Source organism: Kogia breviceps, chromosome X (assembly GCF_026419965.1).
Source record: "Kogia breviceps isolate mKogBre1 chromosome X, mKogBre1 haplotype 1, whole genome shotgun sequence".
Lineage (NCBI taxonomy): Eukaryota > Metazoa > Chordata > Mammalia > Artiodactyla > Physeteridae > Kogia > Kogia breviceps.
In genome coordinates, this window is record NC_081330.1 from 28,360,664 (window position 1) to 28,388,337 (window position 27,674).

Here is a 27,674-nt window from a genome sequence, read left to right on the forward strand (position 1 = left end):
CTTGTTGTTTAGCCATCCTATATATAATATTTCATATCTGCTAAGCCCACATTCCCAGTCCTTTCCTCCTCCACCCCCCACCCCCTTGGCAACCACCAGTCTGTCCTCTGTGTCTGTGAGTCTCTTTCTGTTTTGTAGTTGGTTTGTTTGTGCTGTATTTTAGATTCCACATATGAGTGATATCATATGGTATTTGTCTTTCTCTTTCTGACTGACTTCACTTGGTATGAAAATCTCTAGTTGCATCCATGTTGCTGCAAGTGGCATTGTTTTGTTCTTTTTTGTGGCTCAGTAATATTCCATTGTATATATGTACAACATCTTCTTTATCCATTCATCTGTCGATGGACATTTAGGTTGTTTCGATGATCTGGCTTTGTAAATAGTGCTGCTATGCACATAGGGGTGCATGTATCTTTTTGAATTATAGTTTTGTCCGGGTACACAAAGGGTCATGTGCTTTTGAAGGTATGTAAACCAGGGTGCCTTCTAACATAAGGACGGGCACAGACCTAGTAAAAGCAGCTCCTGTTAGACCGAGACATTTAATTTAGTACCTCCTGTTTCTTCAGTGTGATATTTTTCCTAGTTTCAATCTATCCTAGATGTAGTTAGAAACCTCTTCAGATTAATGCTAGAAAGCCCAATTTTCTTCGAAAATTTTAGTCTGTTTAGTTTTTCATGTGAGATTTTTAACCTTTTTCTTTGAAGGGGTCTATACAATTTAACCCACGGGAGGTAGATGTTGCAGGCTCCAAAGCTAACCGTGCTCCGGGGACCACACTGGGAGCTCTGAAGAAAGAAGAGTTAAACACTCAGTATCTTCAAAATCAGGAGGAAATGCCAAGGTATCAGGTTTCCAAGTCAGATAACAAGCGAAAACAAAAAATGAAGAAAAGAGCTACGGCTCACTTACGTAAATCTTCCCACCACCTTGGGGAAAAAAAATTAAGATATTCAGCTAGAAAAGAAAGAACTGGAAAATTATTAACCAGTGAGTACAATCACAGTTTGCTCCCTGATCGGAATTCTTTGCAAATTGCAATGACTGAAGGTCAATCTCTTGAGAAAGAAGACTGCCATGGTTCTAATAAATCCTGTTCTTCCAGATTAGTTGAGAGAGACCATGGCAGGAAACAGAAGATCTATGAAACAGATGAATTTATTGACTATCTTTTAAACTATTATCAAACTCCAAAATATGCCCGTATCTGCCTGGAACCAAGCCACATAACAAGCACATGTCAGTGGCAGAGGGCCGTCCATGCGAAAGGAAGTGGATTTCAAATCAGTTTGAGAAAACATAAGAGTCATTTTACCAGTTTGAGCCAAATGCAAAACCTAGATAGGAGAGAACAGGTGCAAGAAGACGATTCCTGGACAAAGATTTGTACTCAGGATCCTGAGCATAAACCACAAAAGAGGGGAAAAGTGGATTATGCCAAAGAATGTAGAATGTTTAAGGAGTTTAAACATCATTGCAAGGACACAGTATGTGAAGCTGGTGATCGGCCATCCCCAACTTTTGGAAAGAGCCATCTGTTGGAACAGACTCGTGCTTACCAGGTCCAAGATTCCATATCCACAAGTCAAAGCCAAGTTTCCTCGCCCACCAGGTCAGCAGACTTTGATTTGGAGTTGACAGATTTCTTAGAGGAAATTAGCAGTGATTCTGAATGTTTCAGTGAAATCCTTAGCATAAACAAAGAGGAGAAAGAGAAATCTGTGGCCACATGTGATAGCTCCCCAGAAGAGGGATCTCTTGACACTGATGAAATCATCACTTGCGACTCAGAAATTAGGTCAAGTCAGCAAACCTTGTATTCAGAGTGGAAACATGAGGAGGAAAAATACTCTAAATACGAGCTTAGGAAACCAGGCAAGAGGTCAAATTATGAACTGAGATGTTCGTGGCTTGAGGGTGAAAACAATTCTATTAGAGATGAGAAGAGCAACAGCAGAAAGAGGGAAATATTGGCCCCCAAATACTTATTTGATGAAAGCTACCACCACGAATCCAGTGCCAGTGATCAATTAGACACTGTCACAAGAAAGAGGAGGCGGTTTAGTGATAGTACATTTGACCAGAAAGTGAACTATAGGCCCTTTCATGTGCCAATAACATCATCAAAAAGTGCTAATGCTTCCTCTTTGGGGGATTTTCCCAAAAGAAGAGAGGCTCCACGGAAGTCAGAATATAACCAGGATGCAAGGAGGTTTAAAAGATATGAGAGTTCTGAAGATTTCATGCTGAATTCTGATAATTACTATATCAGACGTAACGGTCAGGAGCACATTGACTACGGAAGCTATTTAGGAAACAACCACACTAGTTCTTTATATTTTCAAATGTTTGGAAGGTCTCTTCGATCAGGAAACTCTTACTCACAATAAAAATGTGCAAGAAGAAAATTTCAGACCAAATGTAGCTATGTAGTTAGCAACTACAGAGCAAGAGAGCAACACCTAGGAGCACGAACAAGGTCAGATGCAAAACCTTGTTTCTCTTGCCAAAGTATAAAGCATAGATCTAAGTGTGTGTGTGTGTGTTGCAGGTGTGTTGGCAAACTTTAGAAACACAAAACATCCAGATTCTGAAGGTTGGTAAAACAATGTGCTTGCAAAACCTCCTTATCCAAGGACAGGCATTTCTACAGTTCGATTGCAACTTTAATTTGGTGCCATCAAAGGAGCAAATTAACGTCGAGAGGAGTTAAGATAGCCCTCTATGGCTCTTCCGCTGTCATAACGTTATCATTTAGCATCATTTATCTTCAGAGGGAATGGCAGTGAATGAATAATGATCTTTTTACTTGATCTTTAATTTGGTCAGAACACCATGTGCAGCAACAAACTTTCTTGACTTTTATCTAGAAATACCTATAGATAAAGGAGGAGAGATGACACCTAGAACATCTAATAGACTGCTTCATGACATTAGACAGTTCCATGAGCATCCACTGGAAAGAAATTAATCTTATCAATATGTTCATAGGACTCAAAGAGTTGTCCTTTTAGAAACAAAGCCTTGGAAGAAGAATCTAGAAGGGGCTCAGATTGTCCTTTGAGGTTTACACAGATAGTGGACCATTAGCAGAGTTGTTTTTTTGGAAGAACCCCATGTCATTCCATCCTAGAAAAGCAACAGGATTGAAGCGACATAACGTGGGATTTGCCAAAGGAAATATTGAACGATCCTGGGGCACCAGTAATGGCACTTGGGAAGAGAGGACGTGACAGTATTCCATTTCAGGTTATGTAATCCTTTCACTCAGGGTTGGGTGACATCAGTTTGTAAAAAGCCACTGAATATCCCCAAACTGACTTTTATAAAACAGTAACAAGTGCCTCCTCAATCCTCAATAATGCCATGGAGTTAGGAAGAGTCATGGGTAAAGCCCATAGTTTTCTAGCGGGGGAACAATTGTATGTGTGCCGGATTTGTAAACTCTTAACATAAGCAATTTATCTTTTTACCTACTGGTTTTGGACTCGTTGAATATGTTTTTAAATTGAGATATTTTATAGATTCGTAAAGACATACACCTTAATGCAGTGCATGTTCTATTGAAAGCTCGGCTGATTCATTCTGCCTTATATTGGATTTAGGACCTCAGGGGGCAGTAGATGACTGTTTTTCTTCCAACGAAGCTATAGCTGACATGGCAGTTGAAGACCTCAATGAGATTAGATTGCCTGCAGTGGGGAAAAGGTGATTTTAATCCACTGAAGTAGTGGAAGGCACCATTTTCATATGACATGATTCATTTCAAACAGTCCTAACTTGATAGTCCGTAGAAAAGTACCAGCTGGTAAAGCCAAGGTAGGATGCCAGTCATTGTGGTTGCCCAGAATGACGAGGCACGATGTGTGCTCGTCACCGCCCTCCCGAGCAACCTGATATCTGAAATGGCTCTAAAACCTTCTAATTGATCTAAAGTAAGAGCCACAAGTTGTTTCATTGATCTCCTCTAATCGCATCTAATAGAGGTATGCCAGTACAAGCAAAAGTCCAGACATGAATGTAACATAGCAGATTGATTATATTTATTATCAGTGAATGATTTGTTGGCTCCCTTATATCCAGTTCCACTTGCAAGCCAGTGACTCTGCCATCAAAACCAGGCTTGGCTTGTCCGATCTGAAATCATCGCTCCTAGGGCGAGTGCCTTTTCTCCTCTGAGGAGAAGTACTGTTGTCCGGAGTAGCCTTTTAAACTACTAACAGCTTGTATTTTGTCAGACAACTTTTGGTAACCAGGTATTATTCTCCTCCAATGAGACCCCACCTCCTTATTTTTTCATGTTTCTCGTGCCCTTGAAACAAACAGCATTATGGGTTTGTAATGGAAAGCAGCTATGCTTGTTTTGAAAAAGAAGAAAAACCAACTCAATCTCTTCTGTCATTTGATAATTTTTCTTTGCAGAGATTTTAGGCGTGAAAACAATTTGCTGGTCAGTAACCAGACATAAAAAAATAAATTGCATTTTACAGCATGTGCAATTAAAAAAATTTTTTTTTTGTATAATAGAACTGGTGCTAAGTCACTTCTATATAATATTTTGGTCTTGTTTTGTTTGCTAAATACCATCCTGGGACCTAGAAGAAAGTAAAAATACTGGTTTTATGTTTACTTTCCGTACAGCCTTGGATTTTTATGTCTCGTGGTAATGCGTTCTAGATTTGAGTAAACCTCTTTTTTTTTTGGTGTGCGTAGGCCTTAAACAAGGAAGAGAACAGTTTATCCTGAACTTTTCAAATGAATGGCTTAGTAAGGAATGAAATAGAGCCGAAAATGTTGTAATCACTTTCTGTTAATTAACATTGTTATTCTTTGTTGTGCTGTTGTTTAAGTGGTGCAGAAGTATTTTCTCATTATCTTTTTCCTATGTCCAACTAAGTGAGGGCCTGAACTTTAAGCTGTGTCTTTTAAAATAGGTGTTTTTATGTTTTTCCTTGTACGTGCTGCTAATAGTGCTTTAAGAAAGCTAAAAATCTGTCAGTGTGTTTTTGTTCAATTTGTTTGAATTTCTCAGGTAGAAAGCCATGTAACCTGGTAATTTGGAAAATAAGAACCAAATAAATGTATTTTCATTTGTTGCAAGACTGTTCAAGATGTTAACTTTTAAATAAATGCTGATAATTCCACTTTGGGGGGTTGGGATTTCTACCCGTAGTATGCTGCTTTGCACTAACGTTGCTGATCCTTTTTGTCATTTGCATTGGTAGAGAAATAATACATATTTGATTTTCACATACATTAAAAATAAAGTCGTAGAGTCTTTGCTCATTGACCGCGTGTACTGGCTAGAAAGTTGCACACCTGCAGTAAGATTCTCTATGAAAATATACGTCTGGTTTCAATATTGTCTCGAGGCAACTTCCCCAGTTTATGGTAATTGCCTGTCAGAGCTCACGAAGCCACAGTTGTCTTTTCATCTTGGATAAATTAAAATCATGGTATTTGGACTTAAGACTATTCTCCCTTCAGCAAAGGTTTTATCAGTTCTTTAAAGGTAGCAAAACGGATTCCACAGAATTTCATCTCATCCCTTCAGGCCTTGGTAGAAGTGTTGAAGTTACTCAACATCCAGACACAAGTCAGAGACATGAAGGGCTTCAGTGATTCAGTCTTTGACCCTGCAAGCTTTAGCTGTATTTTCACATGAAATGTACAGCAAACCGCCTCTAAGCATCCCTAACAAAGGCGGACTGTACCTTAGAGAACAACTGGGCACTTTAGAGCTGAAAGGGTTCTTGTTGGGTTCAAAGAGCTCTTTCTGAGACAGCAAGGGCTGTTCTTGCTTGTTCTGGATTGAGGATTTGCATGAAGTTTGGCCCTCTGAGGTAAGGTGAACAGGACATTGTGTAGAGAAGCCACAGAGATGCCACAAATGCGTAGTGAATGCTGCTTCTGACCCATAGATGCTGGGACTGAGAACAGCGTATCTGGGCAGGGGCCGGAAGCAAGCAGGTGGGGAGCAAACAGCTTACCCTTCCCCCACTGTAACCACCACTCCCTCATCTTCTTTTTGGGCCTCTCACTGCTGTGGCCTCTCCCGTTGCGGAGCACAGGCTCCGGACGCGCAGGCTCAGCGGCCATGGCTCACGGGCTTAGTTGCTCTGCGGCACGTGGGATCTTCCCGGACCGGGGCACGAACCCGTGTCCCCTGCATCGGCAGGTGGGCTCCCAACCACTGCGCCACCAGGGAAGCCCCCTCATCTTCTTAAATGGCCTTTTTCATAATATGGCTTACGACTATGCGAACTGGATTTGAGAAGTTTTTCGATCAAAGTCCTGCCTGATAGTAATATCACTTTACCTGTAATCAATACAATGTTGATTTAGTTCTGAATGGAGGGGAATCCGGCTATTTGGGATTGAAGCTTTTAACCAGGCTCTGGATGTTTTCCTCCTGGCACCAGACAACTGTTTAACTTAGTAAAGGGAATAGCCTAATCTTCGCATCTAAATGAGATTTCAGGCTGCAAAGGTGGCCCAATTTCTCTCTCCCTCCCCTTCCCCCATAGCATATGGCCTAACAGGTTGCTTGGCACAAAACAGGCAACTCGAATATTTGTTGAATGAAAACTAGTGGGGGAAAAGGACACATTTAAAAACAACAAAAACAGGCAATATGGTTTGAGAACGTAAAAGCTGGAAAGCTTTTGAGCCCTCTTTGATTCAGGGAGTACCTCCTTTGTAAGAAAAGTCTGCCAATTTTAACACTGAAATGGCAGAACACTAATATCCAGGGTAATAGGTTGTATGTGTTTATACACCGAACTGCACGTGCAAATCTGATATCCTTCTTTCGGCACAAAGTGAATCAACTTTGCTACTATAAGGATTCCTGAACACTTTACTAATCCGATGATACATTACAGCAAAAACAAAACCTGCCATGGCACTCGGTAACAATCTTCACTAGAGTTACTCCTTAGTGACCTTGCTGTAGACCTCAAGGTGGAAGTCTGCCTTGGAGTTTATTAAGTTCTGACTTAAAGAGGCAGAATTTGACAAGTCACAAAAAAGAAATTCCATTTATCTTTTTAACAGGACAAGCTGGTATTTGGTTTGTGGTGTGAGGCCTCTGTAAAGTTCTGCCCCTTTATTTGTCCCTTTTGGAATACAAAAAAAAGTCACTCAAAAGTGAAACTCTTGGAGCTGGTTACTCAGATTAAGGTATAAAAAAAAACAGGGCAGGGCTTCCCTGGTGGCGCAGTGGTTGAGAGTCCGCCTGCCGATGCAGGGGACGCGGGTTCGTGCCCCGGTCCGGGAGGATCCCGCGTGCCACGGAGCGGCTGGGCCCGTGAGCCATGGCCGCTGAGCCTGCGGATCCGGAGCCTGTGCTCCGCAACGCGTACCGCAAAAAAACAAACAAACAGGGCAACCCACCACACTATACTGGGTAAAACCATTTTATTAACTGACCAAAGCACTTCATTTTGTTTTCTGATTTGAGGTAAAACCATTAAACACAGTTCACAAGAAAATACAATGACTATTCAACTACAAGAAACCTCACTAATTGTTCATATAATACTTTTACAAATTCATACAACTGTACAGTCTACTTAAGCTAAGTTTATTGTTAACCAAAAGACCAAGACACTTGACTACTACTCTTGCAGTGGCTATAGTTTTGTAACAACAGAAGAATAACTGTTACTTTATGAATACACTTTAAAAACCACTTGGCTAGTGATGTATATACGGTTTCCTCATCCTTCAGGGGTGTGAAGGCTCCTAGGAGAGCAATCACCTGTTCCTGTTCTGCATGCCCCTCTCTCACGTCCAACCACGTAAACCAGGAACGTGGGGATTGGGAAGATAGTCCTACAATCTTATACATGTATTTTAGGTTTTTAGGCAAGCCAGCTGATTTTTTCCAAAGCTTGCTTTCGAATGTTCACATCCTGTTTTAATCCTCACTGTAGATTACTGTGTTAGTGAGGGCGTCTGAGGGTCCCACGGAGGACAAGGACAATGTTGCAGACTGGAAACAAAGAAAGTAGATTTCTTGCAACTGAGCCCAGCTTTGAGATTTCGTTTTGTTACTGGACACCTCTCTTTAATCAATACCAAAGCCTGTGGAACACTGCAGATTTGCTTTAGAGGTAGATAAAACAGAAATCATGCAGTTAGGTCAATTGAGAAATAAGGGATTTGCTGTCTTCAGAGAACATCATGACTAAAAGTTGATCCTTTGTTCCTTGATGCTTGAAGGACTTCGCACGTTTAACATTTTTACCTGTTCGGGGCAAATACCCACGTCTTACCTGTCTCTCAGGAAAAACAAATTCAAATGCAGCCTGTACTGACTACAGATAGAAGAAAAACAGTAATGACATTTGTATTACAGCACTGCAGTTCACTTTCTGGATTTGTGACACACGAACATATCATGCATTCTAAGACAGAAGTTAGCTTTATCAGTGCCACTAGTGATGTTAATTTAAAAAATGTACAGCAAGTTCAAAACTTTTCTAAATATTGAAATCACCATGTTTTAAAGACAGACTGGGATGTTACAAATGATTCTGCAAAATACAAAAATAGATATGCGTCCACTGCAGGCTTTAATCGTTTTTCCGAGCGCTCTCATCCTTTGGCTCCTCCTCATCTGAGTACACGGTGCGCTCCTCCCCTTCCTTCAGCAGCTTGCCCACGTGATGATACTTGACTGGAAGGAGAGAGGAAGACACAATGGTCACTTCCCACGCCTTCGAGAAAATCATGACATTGCATTTGAAAGCACTTGTGGAGAGGCCTACAGATGACACAATAGCATGTTGGGCTTCTTGAAGGTCGTTTATACTACAGTCCCAGCCAAGTCCCAGGGAGTTAGGGTTTTGTTCAGCAGACAGAAACATAGAACAGGGAGCGATGCCTGACAACAAGTGTGCAAGGTAATGTCAGAATGAGTTGTGTTTGTGCATAGGAGGTTTAGCAGAGCAAGGGCTTGTTGTGAGTTAGGCGGAAGGGTTGCAGAACACTTCGTGGGAGAAGGATATGCTTTGGAAAATGTGTAGAAGGACTTAGGGAGGGAGGGGTTTCCAGAAAATGCAAATACCACACACAAAGGCATGCAGGTGCGACCGAATGTATCTGGGGGAGCAATAAAGAGACCAAGTTGGCAGGAGTAGACTGGGAGTAGCGCTGGCCAAACCGGGTGGGGAAATCCTAAGACAGATGTGGAAAGCCAGCCTGAGAAGTCTGGACTTAATCCCATAGGTGGCAAAGGGCGTTGAAAGTTTACGACAAAGGAATGACAGGGTAAAACAGTGCTGTGGCCACAACGGGATCACTGTGCATAGAGGGCAGGACAGATTACGGTTAGGAGAGCCCAGGAGCAGGGTGACCAGGAGGCCAGCGGGTGGCTCCACATGCGGGGGAACAAGAGCCAGGAGGAGGGGGTGTCCGTGGGGATGGGAAGGGAAGGATATGAGACACGTAAAGGAAGCTGGAGACACGAGTTAATGAAGTGAAAACTGGAGATTCCGTGGACCGAAATGGGGACTCTGGAGAGGGAGCCACTCTGGAGGGGCACGTGACTGAAGACTGACAACAGGGACTGGAGAAGTGAAATTAGTATTGGCAAGAAGCAGGTCCCTGGAAACGTTTGAGAAAGAAGGTTCCGTGGAATCGTGGGGGTAGAAACCATACTGCAGGGAGCAAGGAGGGATGGAGCAATGGTTAGGGACAACCACGGATTACTAGATGGTTGTCTGACAGTGAAGGGAAGGAGTGATAATAGTCTAGTGGGTGAAGGGGAGAGCGGGAGACGGGATTCTCCCCCAACACGGGGCAACAGCTATACGTGGTTAAAGGGAAGTGGTAACAGAGGCCAGAGAGCACTGGAGATGTTGGAGAAAATAGATTTAAGAGGGCAACCAGAACGTAAGGGACCTGAGAAGGCACGGAGTCAGCAGACAACCACCATACTGCCTGTATTATTAGGGCCAAGCTAACGTAGGGTTAATCATCTCAATGTCAGAGGCCAAAAGAACTCCTCTTTGTAATTATCAGTGGGTGTTCGAGGAGTAGCCAATCTGTTTAACCAGGCAACCGGAGCTACTTTGGTGTGAAATAATCGGCAGGAACAATAGGAACTTCCCTATTTGAACATTTTATAAAAGTCCCTAAGATGCTTGGGACTGTGCAAGACAAATACAAGCCAGGTGGCGCCTCAGAAACCTGCCTTAAGGGGAATCCACACCAGCTCTGAGTGTAGCTGAAGTGTCACAACAGTATTTGGGGCAAGCCTTAGTTTAAGGGGTTGGGGGAACCACACTTTTTACCCCACTGATGAAGGCAAGCCCTAGAAAATAGAGCTTTTAAAGTTATGAATTACGACTCATTGGTTTCATATAGAAGAATCTATTGTTACAAAGGCATCCTGAAGATGCAAAAAATGAGGGACTGTTAGATAGCTGAATTATGATTTCAGAGTAAAAAGACCTGCCTCTGGACTTGAAAGCTATTAGTCTGCCTGGGATCCAAACTCTAAAGGTAGAGCCATACCTGGCTAATTATTAATCGGGAACTCTCTGAAGTCAGCATTGTTTTCAAAGAAAATGGTTGGATTTAGCCAAAAATGCCAATAATATTTAACAGATTATAGAGAATGGTAAATAGAAAATGACATTTACAATGAAAAATCCCCCTCAAGGAAATGGTCGCTGTCTTTATATACTGTTTCAAAGCTGGGAAAGATTATTATTCAAATTCTTAGCAGTGAAATATTGCTAAAGTGATCATCAAACACTTGGGTTGGACAACAGTTCCCCAATTCTCAAAATATGAACTTAACCCCCGTCCTTACTTCCCCCCAAAGACCTCAGCCCATACCATAAGCCAGGAAACAAGTATCTCCTTTTTGCTTTCTTCTTAAAAAGGCAGACACCATTGTTGCTGGGCAGATTATAAGCATCATTTGTAGATGAGGCCTATAGTTAGGCTCAATTAGATTCAAAGAGAAGCTGTTTTGTAGAATACAAGTCTCTCATTCTTTAACAGAAATGTGGGTTGCTTTTAAACGGCAAGTTCTACAAGTGAGGGCTTATGAAAATCCCTCTTTCTGTAGCCAAGATGGCCACTCTCCTTTCCCCTGCACACCAAGCACCAAATCCTATTGTGAAATCTATGCAAACCTCTCAAAAATTTAAAAAACAGAAACCCAGGTTTCCACAGAGAACTAGCTAGAAATTGGTATGCAATCACGGCAAGTGACTCAGCACTGCTGCAATTACTTCAAGCCATGAACTTGATCCGTCCAAGATTCAGGAGCCTATCAAAATGCTTCCCAGTTGCAGCCTGCTTAGTAATAACTATTGTACTGCCGTGAATCCCATTAGTGGTAGAAATTTGATCCAGGCACAATTAAAAAAAGAAAACAAAAAAACAACCGCTTACAAGTGAACTGAGAGTCCCAGTCATTCAGGGTCTCCTGCTGGGCAGGAGTGAGGTCAGAAAGGTCATCGTACTCGTCCTTCAGTGCTTCCTTATCCAGGCAAAATGTGGCAAGGCCCCTGGATGCGTCTCTTCCGGCAAAGACCCCGTATGGCCCCTCTTTAAAAACAAAACAAAACAAAACAAAACCAGTCGATTATTTATTAGGCAGTCAATTTCTCTGTGGTTCACACACAGAAAATGGCTTCCTTACCCATTAACATGGAGAGCCCGCTTTTTGAATATCAAATTCCATTTGGAAACCATAAGTGATTTTGATCCTTTGATCATTACCTAGTGGATACTGAAAGACCTGTTGTCATTAAACTTTTAAACAACAAAACTAAATCAAAATGCTATACATTAGCATTCATTTCTTGTGATTTTCAAAGAGCTAATAAAAAAGCCATAAATGAATATCTCCTGGGGGGTAAAGTGTTAGTCGGGAATGATCCAAGATAATAGTGAGTTCGTGGGTCAGAAATCAACTTCTGGACATTGAACCTGGAGCCTGGCTCTGTTCTAGGCACTTGGGCTGCATCAGTGAAAGTTACGGATTCTGAAGATAAGAAACACTAAAGTGTAAATGAAAACATCTTATAAACGTACTCTGATACGATTTAATGAGTCAAAAGCGTCTTATAGAGATCTTTGGTTGCAAGAATAGACTGTATTAAACATTAACATGTGGTATCTGCAGGAGAAATCATTTTATGAATATCAGTGGTTCACAGATCTATCCACAGGTTACATAATCTTCAGTGTCAACAAGGAAGAGATGGCATGGGGCTCAGATCTGTCACCCTGTTTTGGGTGGGCTTGAAGACTGTGAAAATTCTGTAAGATATCTGAATGCTATTATACATAATATTATGCTATTATATATGCTACTAAATTTTTGCCTAAGAGAGCAGTGAATTATTCTGTAGGTACTTAAAGTGGATTTTTAGACATATTTAAATATTGCACAAGTAAATGAAGAGAAGCCAGTGTACTTTAAACAATGTGTTGTTTCCCCAAAGGTGGACTGAGTAGCAAGTCTGACATGAAAAAGTTTGTAGGTAACCACCATGCCAAGTAGGAGAACAGATCAAGTTTCATTACGACCTGGCCACCTGAAACCTCAATCCACCAGGATTCTTTTATTTTTACAAATTAGACAAAATTTATGATCAACTTTTAAATGCACATACAAGTCCAAAGAAAAATGGTTATTTTAAATCATCATTACATACTACCATTTCCACTAGAGAAGGTAAATAGGCCAAGTGTACGGGTTTGGACCTCACCATTTCAGAATTATGGTCACAGAATACTTAAACAATCTGAGGGGAGCATTGAAAGTCTTTGGAGTATATATATATTATTCACCAGAATGTATAGTCACTAGAATGTAAGCTCCAGGAGCAGATTTGTGCCTGTTTTGTTCACTGCTATATTCCCAGCACCCACAAAAGTGCGATGCATACAATAATATCATTAAAAATAATGAATAATTTTTAGGAATCCTTTATAACATCAGGTATAATTTCCAAATGATGTTGTCACATATTCATGGCCTCACTGGACAATTAGTGCAGGTAGAGACTGAGAGTTCTCACAATGGTCCATCCGTATCATTTTAAAGAGGAACAACTAAGGCCCAGAGAGAACAATGCTTTGCTCCAGGTCACACAGCTGGTCAGTGATCCAACCAGGCGGAGAACCCAGGTTGCCTGACTCCCAGTTTCGGGCTCCGTACATAGGCCTACATTCCTCTCAATAACTTTGCAAACTACAATCATATGATGACGCTCCAGGCACATGTTTCAATTGCTTTATGGTGTAGCTCAGTAAGAACAGATATTGACATGATTATGCTTATTGATAATGCCTTTTGGTATGCCACTGTAAGTGACAAATGATGTAGGTGTGGTTTTCAAATTATCTTGACCGTTACATGCCTACAGAAAGTAGGTCTTCTAAAGTCCTCCACGAGGAAAAACTGCTAAGTGGGAGAGTTCCTTAAGAACCTTAGCACATCTGATTTTGATGAGCTGGACTGGGAGAGTAAAACAGACGAGGAGCGGGGATGAAGGCAGGTCACTGCCTGCTATCCTCTTCCTCGTCTCCAGACCAGTGGCCATAGTCCCTGAACCCCCTTAATTTTAGAGGCATCCATATTGGAGGAGCTAAAATCTCTTCTTCCTCCTCCGATCCAAACATTCTATAAAGCAGAACTTTCCAAACCTGGATTCTTCTCGAATTTGCCTGGGGGGTGGGTGTGTTAAAATGCAGATTCCTCGATCTTCCCCCCCTCCCGCGATTATGGAGATTAGGCCAGGAATCGGTATTGTACCTCAAGCGCATCAGGTGATTCTGATCCGCATCCAAGCTTGGGAAAGCCTCATCTCCAAGGCCCCGTCAAGCCTGTCCCCCTCCAACAGCTTAGCAGTCACCCACCCCTCATTTCCCCTCTGGTTGGCTTTTCCTGAAATCCCCACACCCAGCGGCCGTCATAGCCCTACCCGTCTTGTTTCTCCGGATCCTCCCACTTCTCCCTCCCTCCATTTTAATTTTTTTTTTTTTTTGGCTTCTAGTCCTTTCTCTCCTGCTACGGAGTATAATACCGTGTTACCTTCTCGTCTTGCCACATTCCTGTCGTCCGCTACATTCTGCCTTCCTCATCCAGCTCCCTTCCCCCATGGAGCCTCCCTTGTTCACCTCCCAGCTTTCCCCTTCTGCCACACACAGCACGCGCGCGCACACACATACCAAACACATGCCACACACATACCTGACACATGCCACATTCCTAGCGCACGCGCGCTCACACACACACACACACACACACACACACACACACACACGACTGACAAGCCGCATACACTGAATACGCACAAACACATCACTCACCACCACGCACAATGCTCCTACCTGCTGCTAATCCCATCTCCAATTCCCTTCTCCCAGAACCTCACATTCCACCATGGCTACTCCTGGCGTCATCGGCCTTCGCATCCCCTCCAAGGCTGGACCTCCCTACCTCCTCCCGCCCTCCCCCACATCAGGTTTCCCTCGAGACACCCTCATTTCCTTTCTCCAGCCGGACACCATCCCCTCCTTCCAGGAACCCTCAAACCCGATACCTTCGAAACCCCCCAACACTGCGCTCTGATGTGCCACCACCCCCAGCCCCCGCCTTCCAGCCTCGCGACCTCACCCACCCGCCCCCGGCTTAAGCGCTTCAGCCGTCTTCCTCCAGCCCACGCCGGGGCTGGCGGCGCGGACCGGGAATTCTGCGTCCCCCACTGGCCCGCAGCCCTTCTAGGACGCCTCTTGCCCCCTGCCCGCCCGGGGAGCCGCCCTGCCCCGCCCTCCCCGGCTTGCCGCCATTCCGCCCCCACCTCCCCGGGGCGCCCCGCTCCCCCTCGCCTCTCCGGGACCCAGCACCGTGCCGGGGCCCCTTCTTTTGTCTTTGGGGCCCCCGGCCGGCCGCCGTACCAGGCCCGTAGAACTTGCGGCCTTTGGTCACGTCGAACACCTTGCCGTTGATGGCCATGAGTATACGCGGGTCCTGGACGCCGTCGAAGCGCCGCAGCTCGGCAGGGGTGAAGTCGCGCCGCTTAAGGCGGGGCAGCGGGGGCGGCTCGTCGTCGTCGCTGTCGCTGGCCGTCGGCTGGTCCCCGCGCACGATCTTGTAAAGCAGGAAGATGCAGAGGCCGAGCAGCAGCAGGTTGAGCGGCGACGTGAAAATCTCGTGCAGCAGCCCGCCGCCCTCTAGCTCGCTCGGGTCGGCGCCGGTCGCCGCCACATCCTCGGCAGCCATGATCGCTAGAGCAAAGGTTGGGCCGGGATAGGGAGGGCTCCGGAACTGGCTTTCTCCTCCCTCTCCGCGAGCTAGTGGCGCGCAGGGCCCGGCGGACAAGGACTAGCCAGCGGAGGAGGCGGAGCCAGGCGGTGGCGGGGCCGGATGGGCGGAGCCTCTCAGCTCCGCCTCCCCGCGGCCTCCGAAGCTCCGGGCGCTGCTCAGTCGGGCCCAGCCTAGCTCAGGCCCCCCACCTTGCCTCGGGGTGGTGGCTCCCCTCCCCCAGCCGGATCCTGTCTACCCCGCCGCCGAGATTGCGGAACACACCCCTCAGCAATACCTGCGAGGCCTGGCCCCAGCCTCACGCCATCCCCACGCCATCATCCTCTAGCTAACCGCGACGCAGCACGCTGCCCTCCTCCGCACCCCCAGTTGCTCGTCGCACACCGACCCGCTCGGCCTTGCCAGGTTCTGTGTGAGGCCCCGTCCGCCACCTGATGCGAGCCAAACACTCCGACTCCATTTCCCCTGCTTTAAGCTTCTCCCCGCCTTCCAATCCGAAGACTCATCTTTCCCCGGCCAACCCTCGGGACCACGAGGCTCTCTTAGGAGACGGGAAACTCACTCCTTAGCTCCTTTCCCACCCTAGAGACCCAGACTACCCATTTTCACCTTGGGAATCCCCATTCGCTGCCCTTGACGACCTTTCTCCAATCCTCCCCCTACCAGATGCTGTGGGGCAGACACCCCCGGGATAGCTAAAGTCAGTGCACAGGCCTCATCTGACAGCTCTCCCAATATCTGGGGAAACAGATCGGATCGTCCGATTTGCTTTGGGTTCGTTTTTGGAACACTAAATCCTTTTGCAGTCACTGATTTGCTCAATCTCATTGCAATCACCGATTTGCTCTTGCATCAGCTAGCAACATTCTGTTGAGTTTTTTTGTTTGTTTGTTTGTTTTTGTTTGTTTTGCTCAGAATAATGACCAAAGTTTCTTTGTTTGGCAGCGTTCTTGTATTTGAAGTCGGTAGAGCTATCCTTGGCAGTCACAATAGCCCTGTGCTGGAGCCCAGAGGAAGGTGGGAGTTTGGAAGGATCCTAGGTTTGGTCCCTTCGTTTCCTCGGTATTTCATCCGGCCTTTGATGTGCTAACCGGCTGTACAGGAGCGGCCTTACGGAGGAAGCAGAGTCTATACCCTTCAGAGTCCTAATCTGGCCGCCCTCTTTATGGTGGCAGGGGGAAGGGAGCGGAAGCAAGGATAGAGAGAAGGGGGAAAAAATAATTAAAACCAAGCCATGTACACATCTGCAGCCCAGAGCAGTACTTTTCCACCAAGAGTTCTTGCACAAAATTTACTCCCCCTCCCAACAGGCAGGAGACTGGAGAGAATTGGCTTCTTACCTCAGAATTTGAAAAATTTCTGGCACAAACTGCTTCCATCCCTGCCCCCACCCCATCTTCTTAAATCGTTTAAAAAGTGCATATGAACTGAACAATCTTTAAATCGGGCCCACACACTTTTATTCACAGATCTAAATTTAGGATTAGCTGAAATGGCCTTTCCAGATCTTTTGTCAAACCTCTTCAATTTAATCAAGGGGAAACAGGCTGAAACTGGGGGCACTCGGCTGTAGTTAGAACCTAATTATCTAAAAAAAACCTGTGTACGGCCAAGACATTTAAAAAACCAAAAAACTTATGAAAAATATTTACATTTGCAGCAAATATGACAAAGCGTTAATATCTTTTAAGAGCTCATTTCGATTGACAAGAGAAACCTAAGAGTCTAGTCAATGAATGGGCAAAAAATCAAAATAGGGAGTTCACGGAAGAAGGGATACCAATGGTGAACAAGCATATGAAAAATGTTCAGTCTCAGTAGCAATGAAAAATGGAGATGACACTGTCACCTACCACTTTCCTATAGAAAGGATAAAAGACACACACACACAAAAGGTTGGGGTGATATACAATGCTGGCCAGAGAGCTGTGCGCTAGACTCTTGCACACTGTGGGGGGAGTAGAAATGGGTATAACCTTTTGTTATCCATAAAAATATTTTCAATCCACTGATCCCACTTCTGGAAATCTACTCTTTGGTTCAGTAATTCCACCGCTAGGAATCTATCCCAAGGAAACATTTAGAAATGCAAATGAAGATTTCATTACTAAGATGCTCATCAAAGAACATTTGTAATATGGAAATACTGAAAACAACCTAAATGTTCAACTTTAGCTGACTAATCCACTTGGATTGTGACAAAACCATAAAATGGTGCATGATGCAGCCATCCAAATATTATCATGACACAGGAAAATGCTTGTGTTTTAACCTTAAGAGAGAAAAACAGGATACAAAACTATACACAGCATGAACTCAACTATGTAAAAAAAACATGCATAAAAGGAAGCCCAAAAGGAAACATGCTCAAATGTTAACTGTTGTGATTGTTAGCTTCTTTATATTAGTCTACATTTTCCAGAATGAGCACATGTCCCTTTTAGCCTCAGGGGGAAAAATGGTTTACTATTTCTTCTCTGAAAAAATGTAGAATGTATTATAATACATGTTCACTACAACAAGCCTAAACAATATGTAAGTGTATAAAGTAAAAAATGAAACTCGTTTCTTCCCCTCCCAGCTCCCCAAACAATCTTTAAATCCGGCCCACACATTAGCAGTTTGGTCTATATGCCTGCAGACATATGAGACACACACACACAGATTTTGTTTTACAAAACTACGGAAATTTTTAAAATAATAAATGATTCTTCAGGGTTTTTTTTCCTGACAATCAGAGATACAAAGTGAAAAATAAGAGCAAGCCATTAGCTCCCACCCAGATAAACCATGTTGGACAGTTTTAAAAGTCATATTTGTTTGTTATAAAATTCAAACTATGGAAAGATACAAAAGGTAAATTAAATCCCCTTTTCTCACCCCTGGTTCTCTCTCCTCAAAGGTAACCGCTATTAAAGGTGGGGAAAATGTCAGACAGAGAAAGACAAATACTGTGTGATATCACTGATATGTGGAATCTGAAAAAAAAAAATAACAAAACAAAACTAAACTAAACTTAAAAAAACAGATTGTGGAATGATGGTTACCAGGGGCTGGGGGTGGGGGAATAGAAGAGATGTTTAAGGACACATATTTGCAACTAGTAGATAAATAAGTCCTGGAGAGCTAATATGCAGTACAGTGATCATAGACAAAAAAATCATATTATAAACGTTAAACGTGCTAAGAGACTAGATCTTAATTGTTCCCACCACTAGAAGAAATGATAATTATGTGAGGTGACAGAGGTTTTAGCTGACACGACAGTGGCATTCTATAACAATATGAATGTAAGAGATCAATATGTCATACACCTTAAACTTACACAATGTTATATGTCACTTATATCTCAATAAAAAGCAGGGGGAAATGTTTTTATGGAGGGCTAGGGGGGTTAAAAATTTTCACTTATCACAGTCCAGTGTCCTTCCTGCTATACCTCTGTAGCCGGGTACACCATCGGAGGGTTAATGGATTAAAGTCCTACTTCATACAGAGGTTAGAAAATTTGTGCCGTTGAAAACCTCAAGAAGTGATACAGCTTGAAAATATAAATGCTTTCAAAGCAGATTTGATGTTCAATAAAGCGGGCTATTAGGTAAACACTGGGATTTGAGATTGTTGAAGGCAAGCCTCCTACCATTCCAGCTCATGTCACAGCACTCGGTGGGAAGGCCTCGTCCAGAGTGGCAATTCTCAAGTTCTCTGGAAATAAGCCAGCTGCTCCTGACTAAAAAGCCCTCTCCAGAACATGAGAGTCGCATTATATATATTCTTTTCTGCAAATCAGTGTCTAAAGCCTATGTATTTGACCTGAGGACTACTTATTTCCCAAGATATATGTTAAGTCTTTTAATGTTTCCAAACTTCTTGCCCCCTTTAAATTATTTTCAAAGGTTTTAAAGAACTCTTAAAGAAAAATAGGCCAATTGGCTGATTAGCTAGAAAAGGTGTGGGAAGGGATTCAACCTCACTCATAATCAAATAAATCCAAAGGAACGTAATAGCAACATATCATTTTTCATCATTCAAATTATTGGAGCATTCTTTTCTACCTTTTGTTGCTTGAAGCTTAAGAACTTGGTGTTGGCAAGCACTCTGACACAATGCTGACTAGAGTGAAGTTGCTAGGATGAAAGAGTCATCTTGTTCACCAGTATATTTCCTGTCTGCCGTGTAGTAGGTGATCAATAAATATTTGTTGAGTTAGATTATATTGTAATAAAATAGATAACTAATGAGAACCTACTGTATAGCACAGGGGCCTCTACTCGGTGCTCTGTGGTGACCTAAATGGGAAGGAAATCCAAAAAGGAGGGGATATATGTATACGTATGACTGATTCACTTTGCTGTACGGCAGAAACTAACACAGCAGTGTAGAGCAACTATACTCCAATGAAAAAAACTGATTTTAAAGATCAAAAAAGTAAATTACATTGTAAGTGGATGCAGACTTTCTAGAAAGCAGTCTTGGCAATATGCAACAAGAGCCTCAAAGTATTTGTACCCTGTGACCAAAGAATTTATCTTCTAGAAATTTTTCCTAGGGAAGTACTCAGAGATATGAGTAGTGATTTGTCCAGAAAAATCACAAAACCCGATATATGGTAGCAAAGAACTGGAAACCATGTTAAGTATCCAGAGATGCTCTCCATCTCACTCAGAATAAAAGCCCAAAGTTCTTACAGCCGTCTAAAGGCCCTACAGCGTTTGCACCGCCCCACCCTGCCTTTACCTTTAAGACTTTAGGACCTCATTCCCACTTGCTTCCCTGGTCACTGTGCTCCAGCCACAGTGGCCACCTCGCTGGTCCTTGAAAAATCAGGCATATTCCAATTCCTCCGTACTTATGATTCCTTTTGCTGGACTGTTCTTCCCCAGATAGCCTCATGGATCATTCCCTCACTGCTTTCAAATCTCAAAACACTCTCCCCCAACTCTGCTTCCTTCCTTCTCAAATTTGTTTTTCTCCATCGCAGTATCATTTACTCACTTTTTTGGTTATCTCCTCCAACGTGACTGTGAGTTATATGAGAACAGAAGTTTTGTTTATTTCCTTTGCTGCTGTATCCCCTGTGCTTAGACTAGTGGCTGGCATATAGTAGGAGCTCAATAAATATTTGTGGACTTGATTTGTTTTTTTAAATTTTATTTTCATTGAAGTATAGTTGATTTACAATGTTGTGCTAATTTCCGCTGTACAGCAAAATGGCTCAGTTCTGCACATATATACATTATTTTAAAATATTCTTTTCCGTTATGGTTTATCCCAAGAGATTGGGTATAGTTCCCTGTGCTCTACAGTAGGACCTTGTTGCTTATCCATTTTAAATGCAATAGTTTGCATCTACTAGCCCCAAACTCTCAGTCCATCCCTTTCCCTCCTCCCTTCCCCTTGGCAACTACAAGTCTGTTCTATATGTCTGTGAGTCTGTTTCTGTTTTGTAGGTAGGTTCATTTGTGTCATATTTTAGATTCCACATATGAGTGATATCATATGGCATTTGTCTTTCTCTTTGACTTATTTCACTTAGCATGATAATCTCTAGTTGCATCCATGTTGCTGCAAATGGCATTATTTTGTCCTTTTTTATGGCTGAGTAGTATTCCATTGTATATGTACCACATCTTCTTTATCCATTCACCTATCAGTGGACATTTAGGCTGTTTCCATGTCTTGGCTATTGTGAATAGTGCTGCTATGAACATAGGGGTGCATGTATCTTTTTGAATTATAGTTTTGTCCAGGTATATGCCAGGAGTGGGATTGCTGGATCATATCGTAGCTTTATTTTTAGTTTTCTGAGGAACCTCCATACTGTTTTCCATAGTGGCTGCACCAACTTGCATTCCCACCAACAGTGTAGGAGGGTTCCCTTTTCTTTTGTGGACTTGATTTGAACATGGCAACCCATTATGTTAAATATACATGTACAGGAAAAAATATGAAGGAAATACACATAAAAGTTAATAACAGTTATCTCTGGGTTGTGAGATTATGGGTAATTTTTGCTTACTTTTTTATATAGTGAGCATAAATTTCTTTTATTATTATAAAAAGCAATACAAAGTTCAAACTTTTAAGGGATAAATACAAAATTCCAAATCAACTATACATCAATAAAGTTTTTAAAAATTCCAAAGTTGCCAACTATGTCTTAAGTAATAGGAGTATATGGATGCCATACTTTCAATTTCAGAGACCAGAGTAGGCAGCACTTGGTGCTGAGATTCTAAAGAGACCCCAAAGGGGTCTACCCGTCACATCCTCTTGACCATCCTCTCTTGAACTCCTATTTCATGCTAGGCTCTGTGGTAGGTGCTGGGGATTCAAAGTCTTTGCCCCCAAGGAAGGAGCTCACTGTCTAGTAAGGGGAGACAGACAGCCAAAGTGTTATAGATGCTGTGATCGTGGTCTACACACGGTAAGAGGGAGGTAGGCAAAGGAGGGATGGGAGGTCTGACCCAGGAAGCTTTTGTACAAGAGGTGACGTTTGAGCTGAGTCTTGAAAATGTTTGCCAGATGGACAAGGAAATTGAATGAGTTTTCTAGGGAAACCAGTGGTTCTCAAGGTTTGGTGAGGCTCGGAATAATCTGGAGAGGGGAGAAGGTACTTATAGAATGTCTATTCCTAGGATCACCCCTCAAAGATTCTGATCCAGTAGGTCTAAAGTAAAGTCTGAGAATTGCATCTTTAGTAATAGCTAACATTACTTGGGCACTTATTTGAGCACTTATTATGTGCCAGGCAATGTTCTAAACCCTTTGTATGGAATAACGCTTGTGCTCCTTTTTTTACTGAAATATATTTGACTTATAACCTCGTGTAAATTTAAGGTCTACAGCAACGTTAATTTGATACATTTATATATTGTGATATATTTGCCATTGGAGCGATAATTAGCACCTCTATCTCGTTGCCTAATTATCATTTCTTTTTAGTGGTTGGATAACTCTTGGGCTTTGTATAAAACACTCTGAGGCAGATGGCGTGTGGGGCCCTCCCTGCGGGAGTGACTGACGCTGTATTGTGACCTCACCTCAGCTCAACTTCTCCCTCTGCCTGATCCTGCTTCTTGGCCTGACCATTCAGGCACAGAACGCAAGAACACTCACCAATAAATTTCCTTTGCACTAACCTCCATCACGGAGCCTGTTTTCCCAGGGACCCCAACTTGAGACTCTAACCTTCCATGATCTGGCCTCAGCCTACCTATCTCCTGCTTTATGTCTTTCTACTTCCTCCTTACCCTCAACACTCCAACTTTACTGAAGCTAGGACGTGGCCAACATCGCAGCTAACATGTGCATTTATTAATTATTTTTTTGTAAAAGAAACTGCTTTTATTTATTTATTTATTTTTGGCTGTGTGGGGTCTTCGTTTCTGTGCGAAGGCTTTCTCTAGTTGCGGCAAGTGGGGACCACCCTTCATCGCGGCGCGCGGGCCTTTCACTGTCGCGGCCTCTCTTGTTGCGGGGCACAGGCTCCGGACGCGCAGGCTCAGTAGTGGTTGTGTCCCACGGGCTTAGTTGCTCCGCGGCATGTGGGATCTTCCCAGACCAGGGCTCGAACCCGTGTCCCCTGCATTGGCAGGCAGATTCTCAACCACTGCGCCACCAGGGAAGCCCCATGTGCATTTATTGAGTGCTACAAACAGTTAACAAATATTGCCTCATTTATCTCACGACGAATTAGGTTCTACTATCATTCTCTTTTTATAGATGAGGAAACCGATATACATAGAGGTGAAGTTACTTGCCCAAAGTCACACAGTTAGTTAAGAGGCAGAGCTGGGATTTAAACCCACAAGCCTGGCCCAGGCTTTCCATGAGATCATTTCACTTTTTAGAAATATCATACCGGTAGGACAATTGAGGATGCACTGGAGGGGCGAATGCTAGAGCAGGGACACCAGTGAGGGGCCTAGCCGCAGGAGAGCACGAGGGCATCAGTCGAGGCTGTGACAGTGTGGACACACATGCGGGGATGAATAGGATCGATGTTAAGGAGTTGGATGGGACAGAGCTTAGGATTCCTCCTGTACTTCTCCTACTCTCTTGACATCCAATTTATGTCCCCAACCCTTGGTTGGGTGTGTGGACAGAGCTCTATCATCCACCAAGAGGAGGCGTGCGTGGGGAGAGCAAACTTGCAGAAAGGACCTTGTCTTCAGATGGGGGCTGTGTCTTCAAGTGTGATTCGTGGACCAGCAGCGTTGCCTGGGAGCTTGTTAGAAATGCACGATCTTGGGCGGTGTCCCAGACCCACCGAATCAGAATCTCCATTTTAACAAGACTCCACATGAGTCACCTGCACGTTTATGTTTGAAAAGCACCGGCAGATATATTTAAAATAGATAACCAACAAGGACCGACTGTATAGCACAGGGAATGCTGCTCAGTATTCTGTAATAACCTAAATGGGAAAAGAATTTGAAAAAGAATAGATACGTGTATATGTATAAGTGAATCACTTTGCTGTACACCTGAAACTAACACAACATTGTTAGTCAACTGTGCTCCAATATAAAATTTAAAAAATTTTTAAAAATACAAAAAAGAGAAAAGCACAGGCAGAAGGAACATGCTGGAGAGATCCAGTAATGTAGCCAGTGGAGTACTGGGGCTTGGAGCTCAGGCTAGGGGTCTGGACTGGAGAGATAAAGGCAGGAGGGAGCGGGCTGTGAGTGGGAGTTGAAATAAATCACTGGCGTTGAATCGGATCACCAGGGAGAACATAGGGCAGAGGTGCTGCCAAGGTTCAATGCACAGTGTGCTAACCCAAGGCTGAAAATTGTTGGCCCTGTGACAAGAACTGGCTCCAATCCATGCTTATTTGACCCTCGCATTTCTGTTACTTAAAAAAAAATTAGATGTAAACACTTAACCAAAAGATTTTTACGTAAAACCTGTATTTCTGACTTCTCTGAAAAAGTTGGACAATCTGGAGATTCCTTAAAAAACTGAAAATAGAACTATCATACGACCCAGCAATCCCACTACTGGGCATATACCCTGAGAAAACCATAATTCAAAAAGAGTCATGTACCAAAATGTTCATTGCAGCACTGTTTACAATAGCCAGGAGATGGAAGCAACCTAGGTGTCCACTGACAGATGAATGGATAAAGAAGATGTGGCACATATATACAATGGAATACTACTCAGCCATTAAAAGGAACGAAATTGGGTCATTTGTAGAGACATGGATGGACCTAGAGACTGTCATACAGAGTGAAGTTATACCGTATGCTAACACACATATATGGAATCTAAAAAAAAAAAAAAAAAGGTCATGAAGAACCTAGGGGCAGGACAAGAATAAAGATGCAGACGTAGAGAATGGACTTGAGGACACCGCGAGGGGGAAGGGTAAGCTGGGACGAAGTGAGAGAGTGGCATGGACATATACACACTACCAAACGTAGGGTGGATAGCTAGTGGGAAGCAGCCGCATAGCACAGGGAGATCAGCTCGGTGCCTTGTGACCACCTAGAGGGATGGGAGGGAGGGAGATGCAAGAGGAAAGAGATATGGGAACATATGTATAACTGATTTACTTTGTTATACAGCAGAAACTAACACACCATTGTAAAGCAATTATACTCCAGTAAAGATGTTTAAAAAAGCAAAAGTTGGACGATGTGGCATTAGATCCGTGTGTAGCAACAGTTGGCAGAGCCGATTGGCAGCTGCCTCCCTCAGAGGGCACACCTACAGGAAGCCCACTGCTCCCTACTGTATCCTCAATGCCGAGACCAAATATCAGTCATCTTTTAGCATATTTTCTCTGTTTTTCTTAATAGTAAAGAGGATAGTCAAATTTTTTTTGTACCCATGACTCCATTGAAAATGGAAGGTGAAAGATAGAGAAGAGGGGAAGAGGGTTGTTACTATTGCTTCAAAAACAATAAAAGGAGAGAGCAGGTTTCTTTGTGAATTCCAGCACGTACTACATTGTGACGTATCCACCATCCTCGCGTGACTCATTCAAATTACTTGCCTGGCATCTATAGGTTGTTAGCCAGGTGTAGAAAGAAAATGAGGGCCAAGGTAGAGTCTTGGGGGAAGACTGCCATTTTAGGGAGAGGTAGAGGAAGAAGGACCCACCAAGGAGATTGAGATTAAAAACTCCCAGTGATGGGGGGCTTCCCTGGTGGTGCAGTGGTTAAGAATCCACCTTCCAATGCAGGGGACGTGGGTTTGATCCCTGGTTGGGGAACTAAGATCCCACATGCCGCGGAGCAACTAAGCCTGCGCGCTTCAACTACTGACCCCGCATGCTCAAGAGCTCGTGTGCCACAACTAGAGAGCCTGCGTGCCACAACAAAAAGACCCTGTGTGCTGCAACAATAAATCAATCAATAAGTAAATAAAGAAATATTTTAAAAAAATCCAAACAAACTCCCAGTGATGTACAGACGACTAGGAGAGTGTGCTCTGACAGAAGCAAAGGGAGGGGAGACAGTTTCCCGGAGGGAGAGGTTCACAGTGCTGCAGGGCGATCAAGCAAAATGAAGACTAAAGAGTACACTGGACTAGGCCACCTGGAAGTCCCAGGTTACCTATGCCACAGTCCTGTGAGTGTGGGAGCGTGAGACGGACCAAAGCCTGGTTCCAGGAGCCTAGGAAGTGAGTGGGATGTGAGGATTGCGGAGATGCAGCTCTCAAACAATCAGCTTGAGGAGCTTGACTAAAGGGAGGGGGATGGACGACAGAGGACAGTTGGATTTCTTGGTTTGATTTGTTTTTCTGAGAGCTGTGAGAGACTCAGGCTGGAGTCACAGAGCTAGTAGGTGTTTAGAGGTTGAAAAATACAGAAGAGAGAGGATATTAACCAGCCCTGTGGCAGGAAGTGAGACAGAAGAGGATGAAATCCAAGGGGACAGGGGTACGAATCGGAGGCAGGGATTGTACGTCATCCTTTAAGAGGAGGGAGAGAAAGATGTGGGGACCTCAAGGCAGGGGGAATTCACACCTGACAGCCTCAATGTTTTCCATGAAGCAGGAGGCAAGGTCAACTGCTGGGGGAGTAAAGTGGGGAGTGGCGGGGGGGAGAGCAGGGACTTGAGTGTTAGCCAAGATTAATATTTTCACCGTTCCTTCCATAGGGGCTTTTAGAAACAGGAAGAAACAGGAGACATCCAGGCATTATGTTGCCTAGGAAACTCAGTGGTTTGCTAAAGCAACAGTGGGTTGTTTTTAATCTCGTTAACCCATTCGCATCCATTGTCACTTAAAAGAGAACTGGTGAGTAGGGGTAGAAACAGGGAGAGTTCTGCTTCACAGAGCACACAGCGGGCATCCTCTGTAGCTAAGGGAATGTAGAGGGGCAGGAGTGGCCCTGGGACAAGAGACTCCAATAAAATGGGAGGAATCCTCAAATAAGTGGCAGACAGTAGGTGTCAAAGACAAATTTCCTTTATTTCCTTGTGCTTGTGTGTGCCTAAACCCCCCCCCCCCCACTCCATACCTCTGCATGTGTATAGGTGTGATTCCACTATACCACCAACCGGAAATATATAGTGTTAAAATGTGGGAATTATCCCCTCTTTGATTTTTTTTTTCTGTGTGGCAGCATAATCTAACTGTTGCCTGTTTTCTCTGCTGTAGTAGCTTCATCACTACATAAAATTTATTTTTCTCTCCCTTACTCAATCTTGCCACAAAGGGTGGCCAAGGCCTGTGACATGGAGGTCTGGACAAGTAAACTTGCCTCAGGAGGAGAGTGAACAGGCATTTGTTTTCAAAAAGCCTAGGTTATTGAGAGCTTAGAGCCGGATTGTCTGAGGATGGAGGGCTCTGAGGTCGGGGTGAGGCATGAGTGCAGGCCAGCCCCGGAGAGTGCTAGATCCCCGCAGCCTGGCCCCACACTGGGCATGGAGGCAGAGTCCTAGAGTATCCAGGATCTAAGCCCTGGACCCCGTCACTTCCCAGAAGCCTGCAGCAGGAGGTGTGTAAATTGTACTGAGGGAGACTTTCCCCCCAGGCTCAGTTGGCCTCCCCAAGTTTATGCGGTGCCTTTAACATCCACATTGCTAACCCATCCCACACCTCCCCTCCCACTTCCTTGATGTTCTTCAGCTCCAACGACCTTTTCCTCTACCACCCCCCACCATCAGCCACGCTCTCTCTCTCTCTCTCTTTTTTTTTTTTTTGTGATACACGGGCCTCTCACCATTGTGGCCTCTCCCTTTACGGGGCACAGGCTCCGGACGCACAGGCCCAGCAGCCATGGCTCACGGGCTTATCTGCTCCGTGGCATGTGGGATCCTCCCAGACCGGGGCACGAACCCACGTCCCCTGCATCGGCAGGCAGACTCACAACCAGTGCGCCACCAGGGAAGCCCCACCCTCTCTCTTGAT

The 27,674-nt window shown here is 43.9% G+C and overlaps 3 protein-coding genes across 6 annotated transcripts in view; 2 read left to right on the forward strand and 1 right to left on the reverse strand.

Annotated features, from left to right (window-relative positions):
- Positions 1-5,256, forward strand: part of LOC131747690 (A-kinase anchor protein 17B-like) — a 35,126-nt gene extending 29,870 nt beyond the window's left edge. For all 4 annotated transcript variants that reach the window (XM_067023142.1, XM_067023143.1, XM_067023144.1 and 1 more), the window contains one exon: positions 712-5,256. In XM_067023142.1, coding sequence (XP_066879243.1) covers positions 712-2,394 — 1,683 coding nt within the window. In that variant the 3' untranslated portion in view covers positions 2,395-5,256. The remainder of the gene's footprint in view (positions 1-711) is intronic.
- The window catches only part of KIAA1210 (KIAA1210 ortholog), a 250,774-nt gene that overhangs the window by 104,856 nt on the left and 118,244 nt on the right, over positions 1-27,674 (forward strand). The gene's annotated exons all lie outside the window — the stretch shown is intronic.
- Positions 7,407-16,053, reverse strand: PGRMC1 (progesterone receptor membrane component 1). Its single transcript, XM_059049697.2, has 3 exons — positions 14,939-16,053; positions 11,420-11,575; positions 7,407-8,687 (listed from the first exon to the last, which is right to left on the reverse strand). Exons 1-3 carry the CDS (start codon positions 15,261-15,263, stop codon positions 8,584-8,586), a joined length of 585 nt encoding a protein of 194 aa, XP_058905680.1. The 5' UTR covers positions 15,264-16,053; the 3' UTR covers positions 7,407-8,583.

Bases quoted from the DNA above. Each gene is read 5' to 3' on its own strand.
- PGRMC1 (XM_059049697.2), bottom strand. From the start codon at position 15,263: ATGGCTGCCGAGGATGTGGCGGCGACCGGCGCCGACCCGAGCGAGCTA. The intron at 11,576-14,938 runs GTACGGCGGCCG...TTGTTTTTAAAG, and splicing joins CCGCAAGTTCTACGGGCCTG to AGGGGCCATACGGGGTCTTT. The intron at 8,688-11,419 runs GTAAGCGGTTGT...CTCTCCTTCCAG, and splicing joins CTGGGACTCTCAGTTCACTT to TCAAGTATCATCACGTGGGC.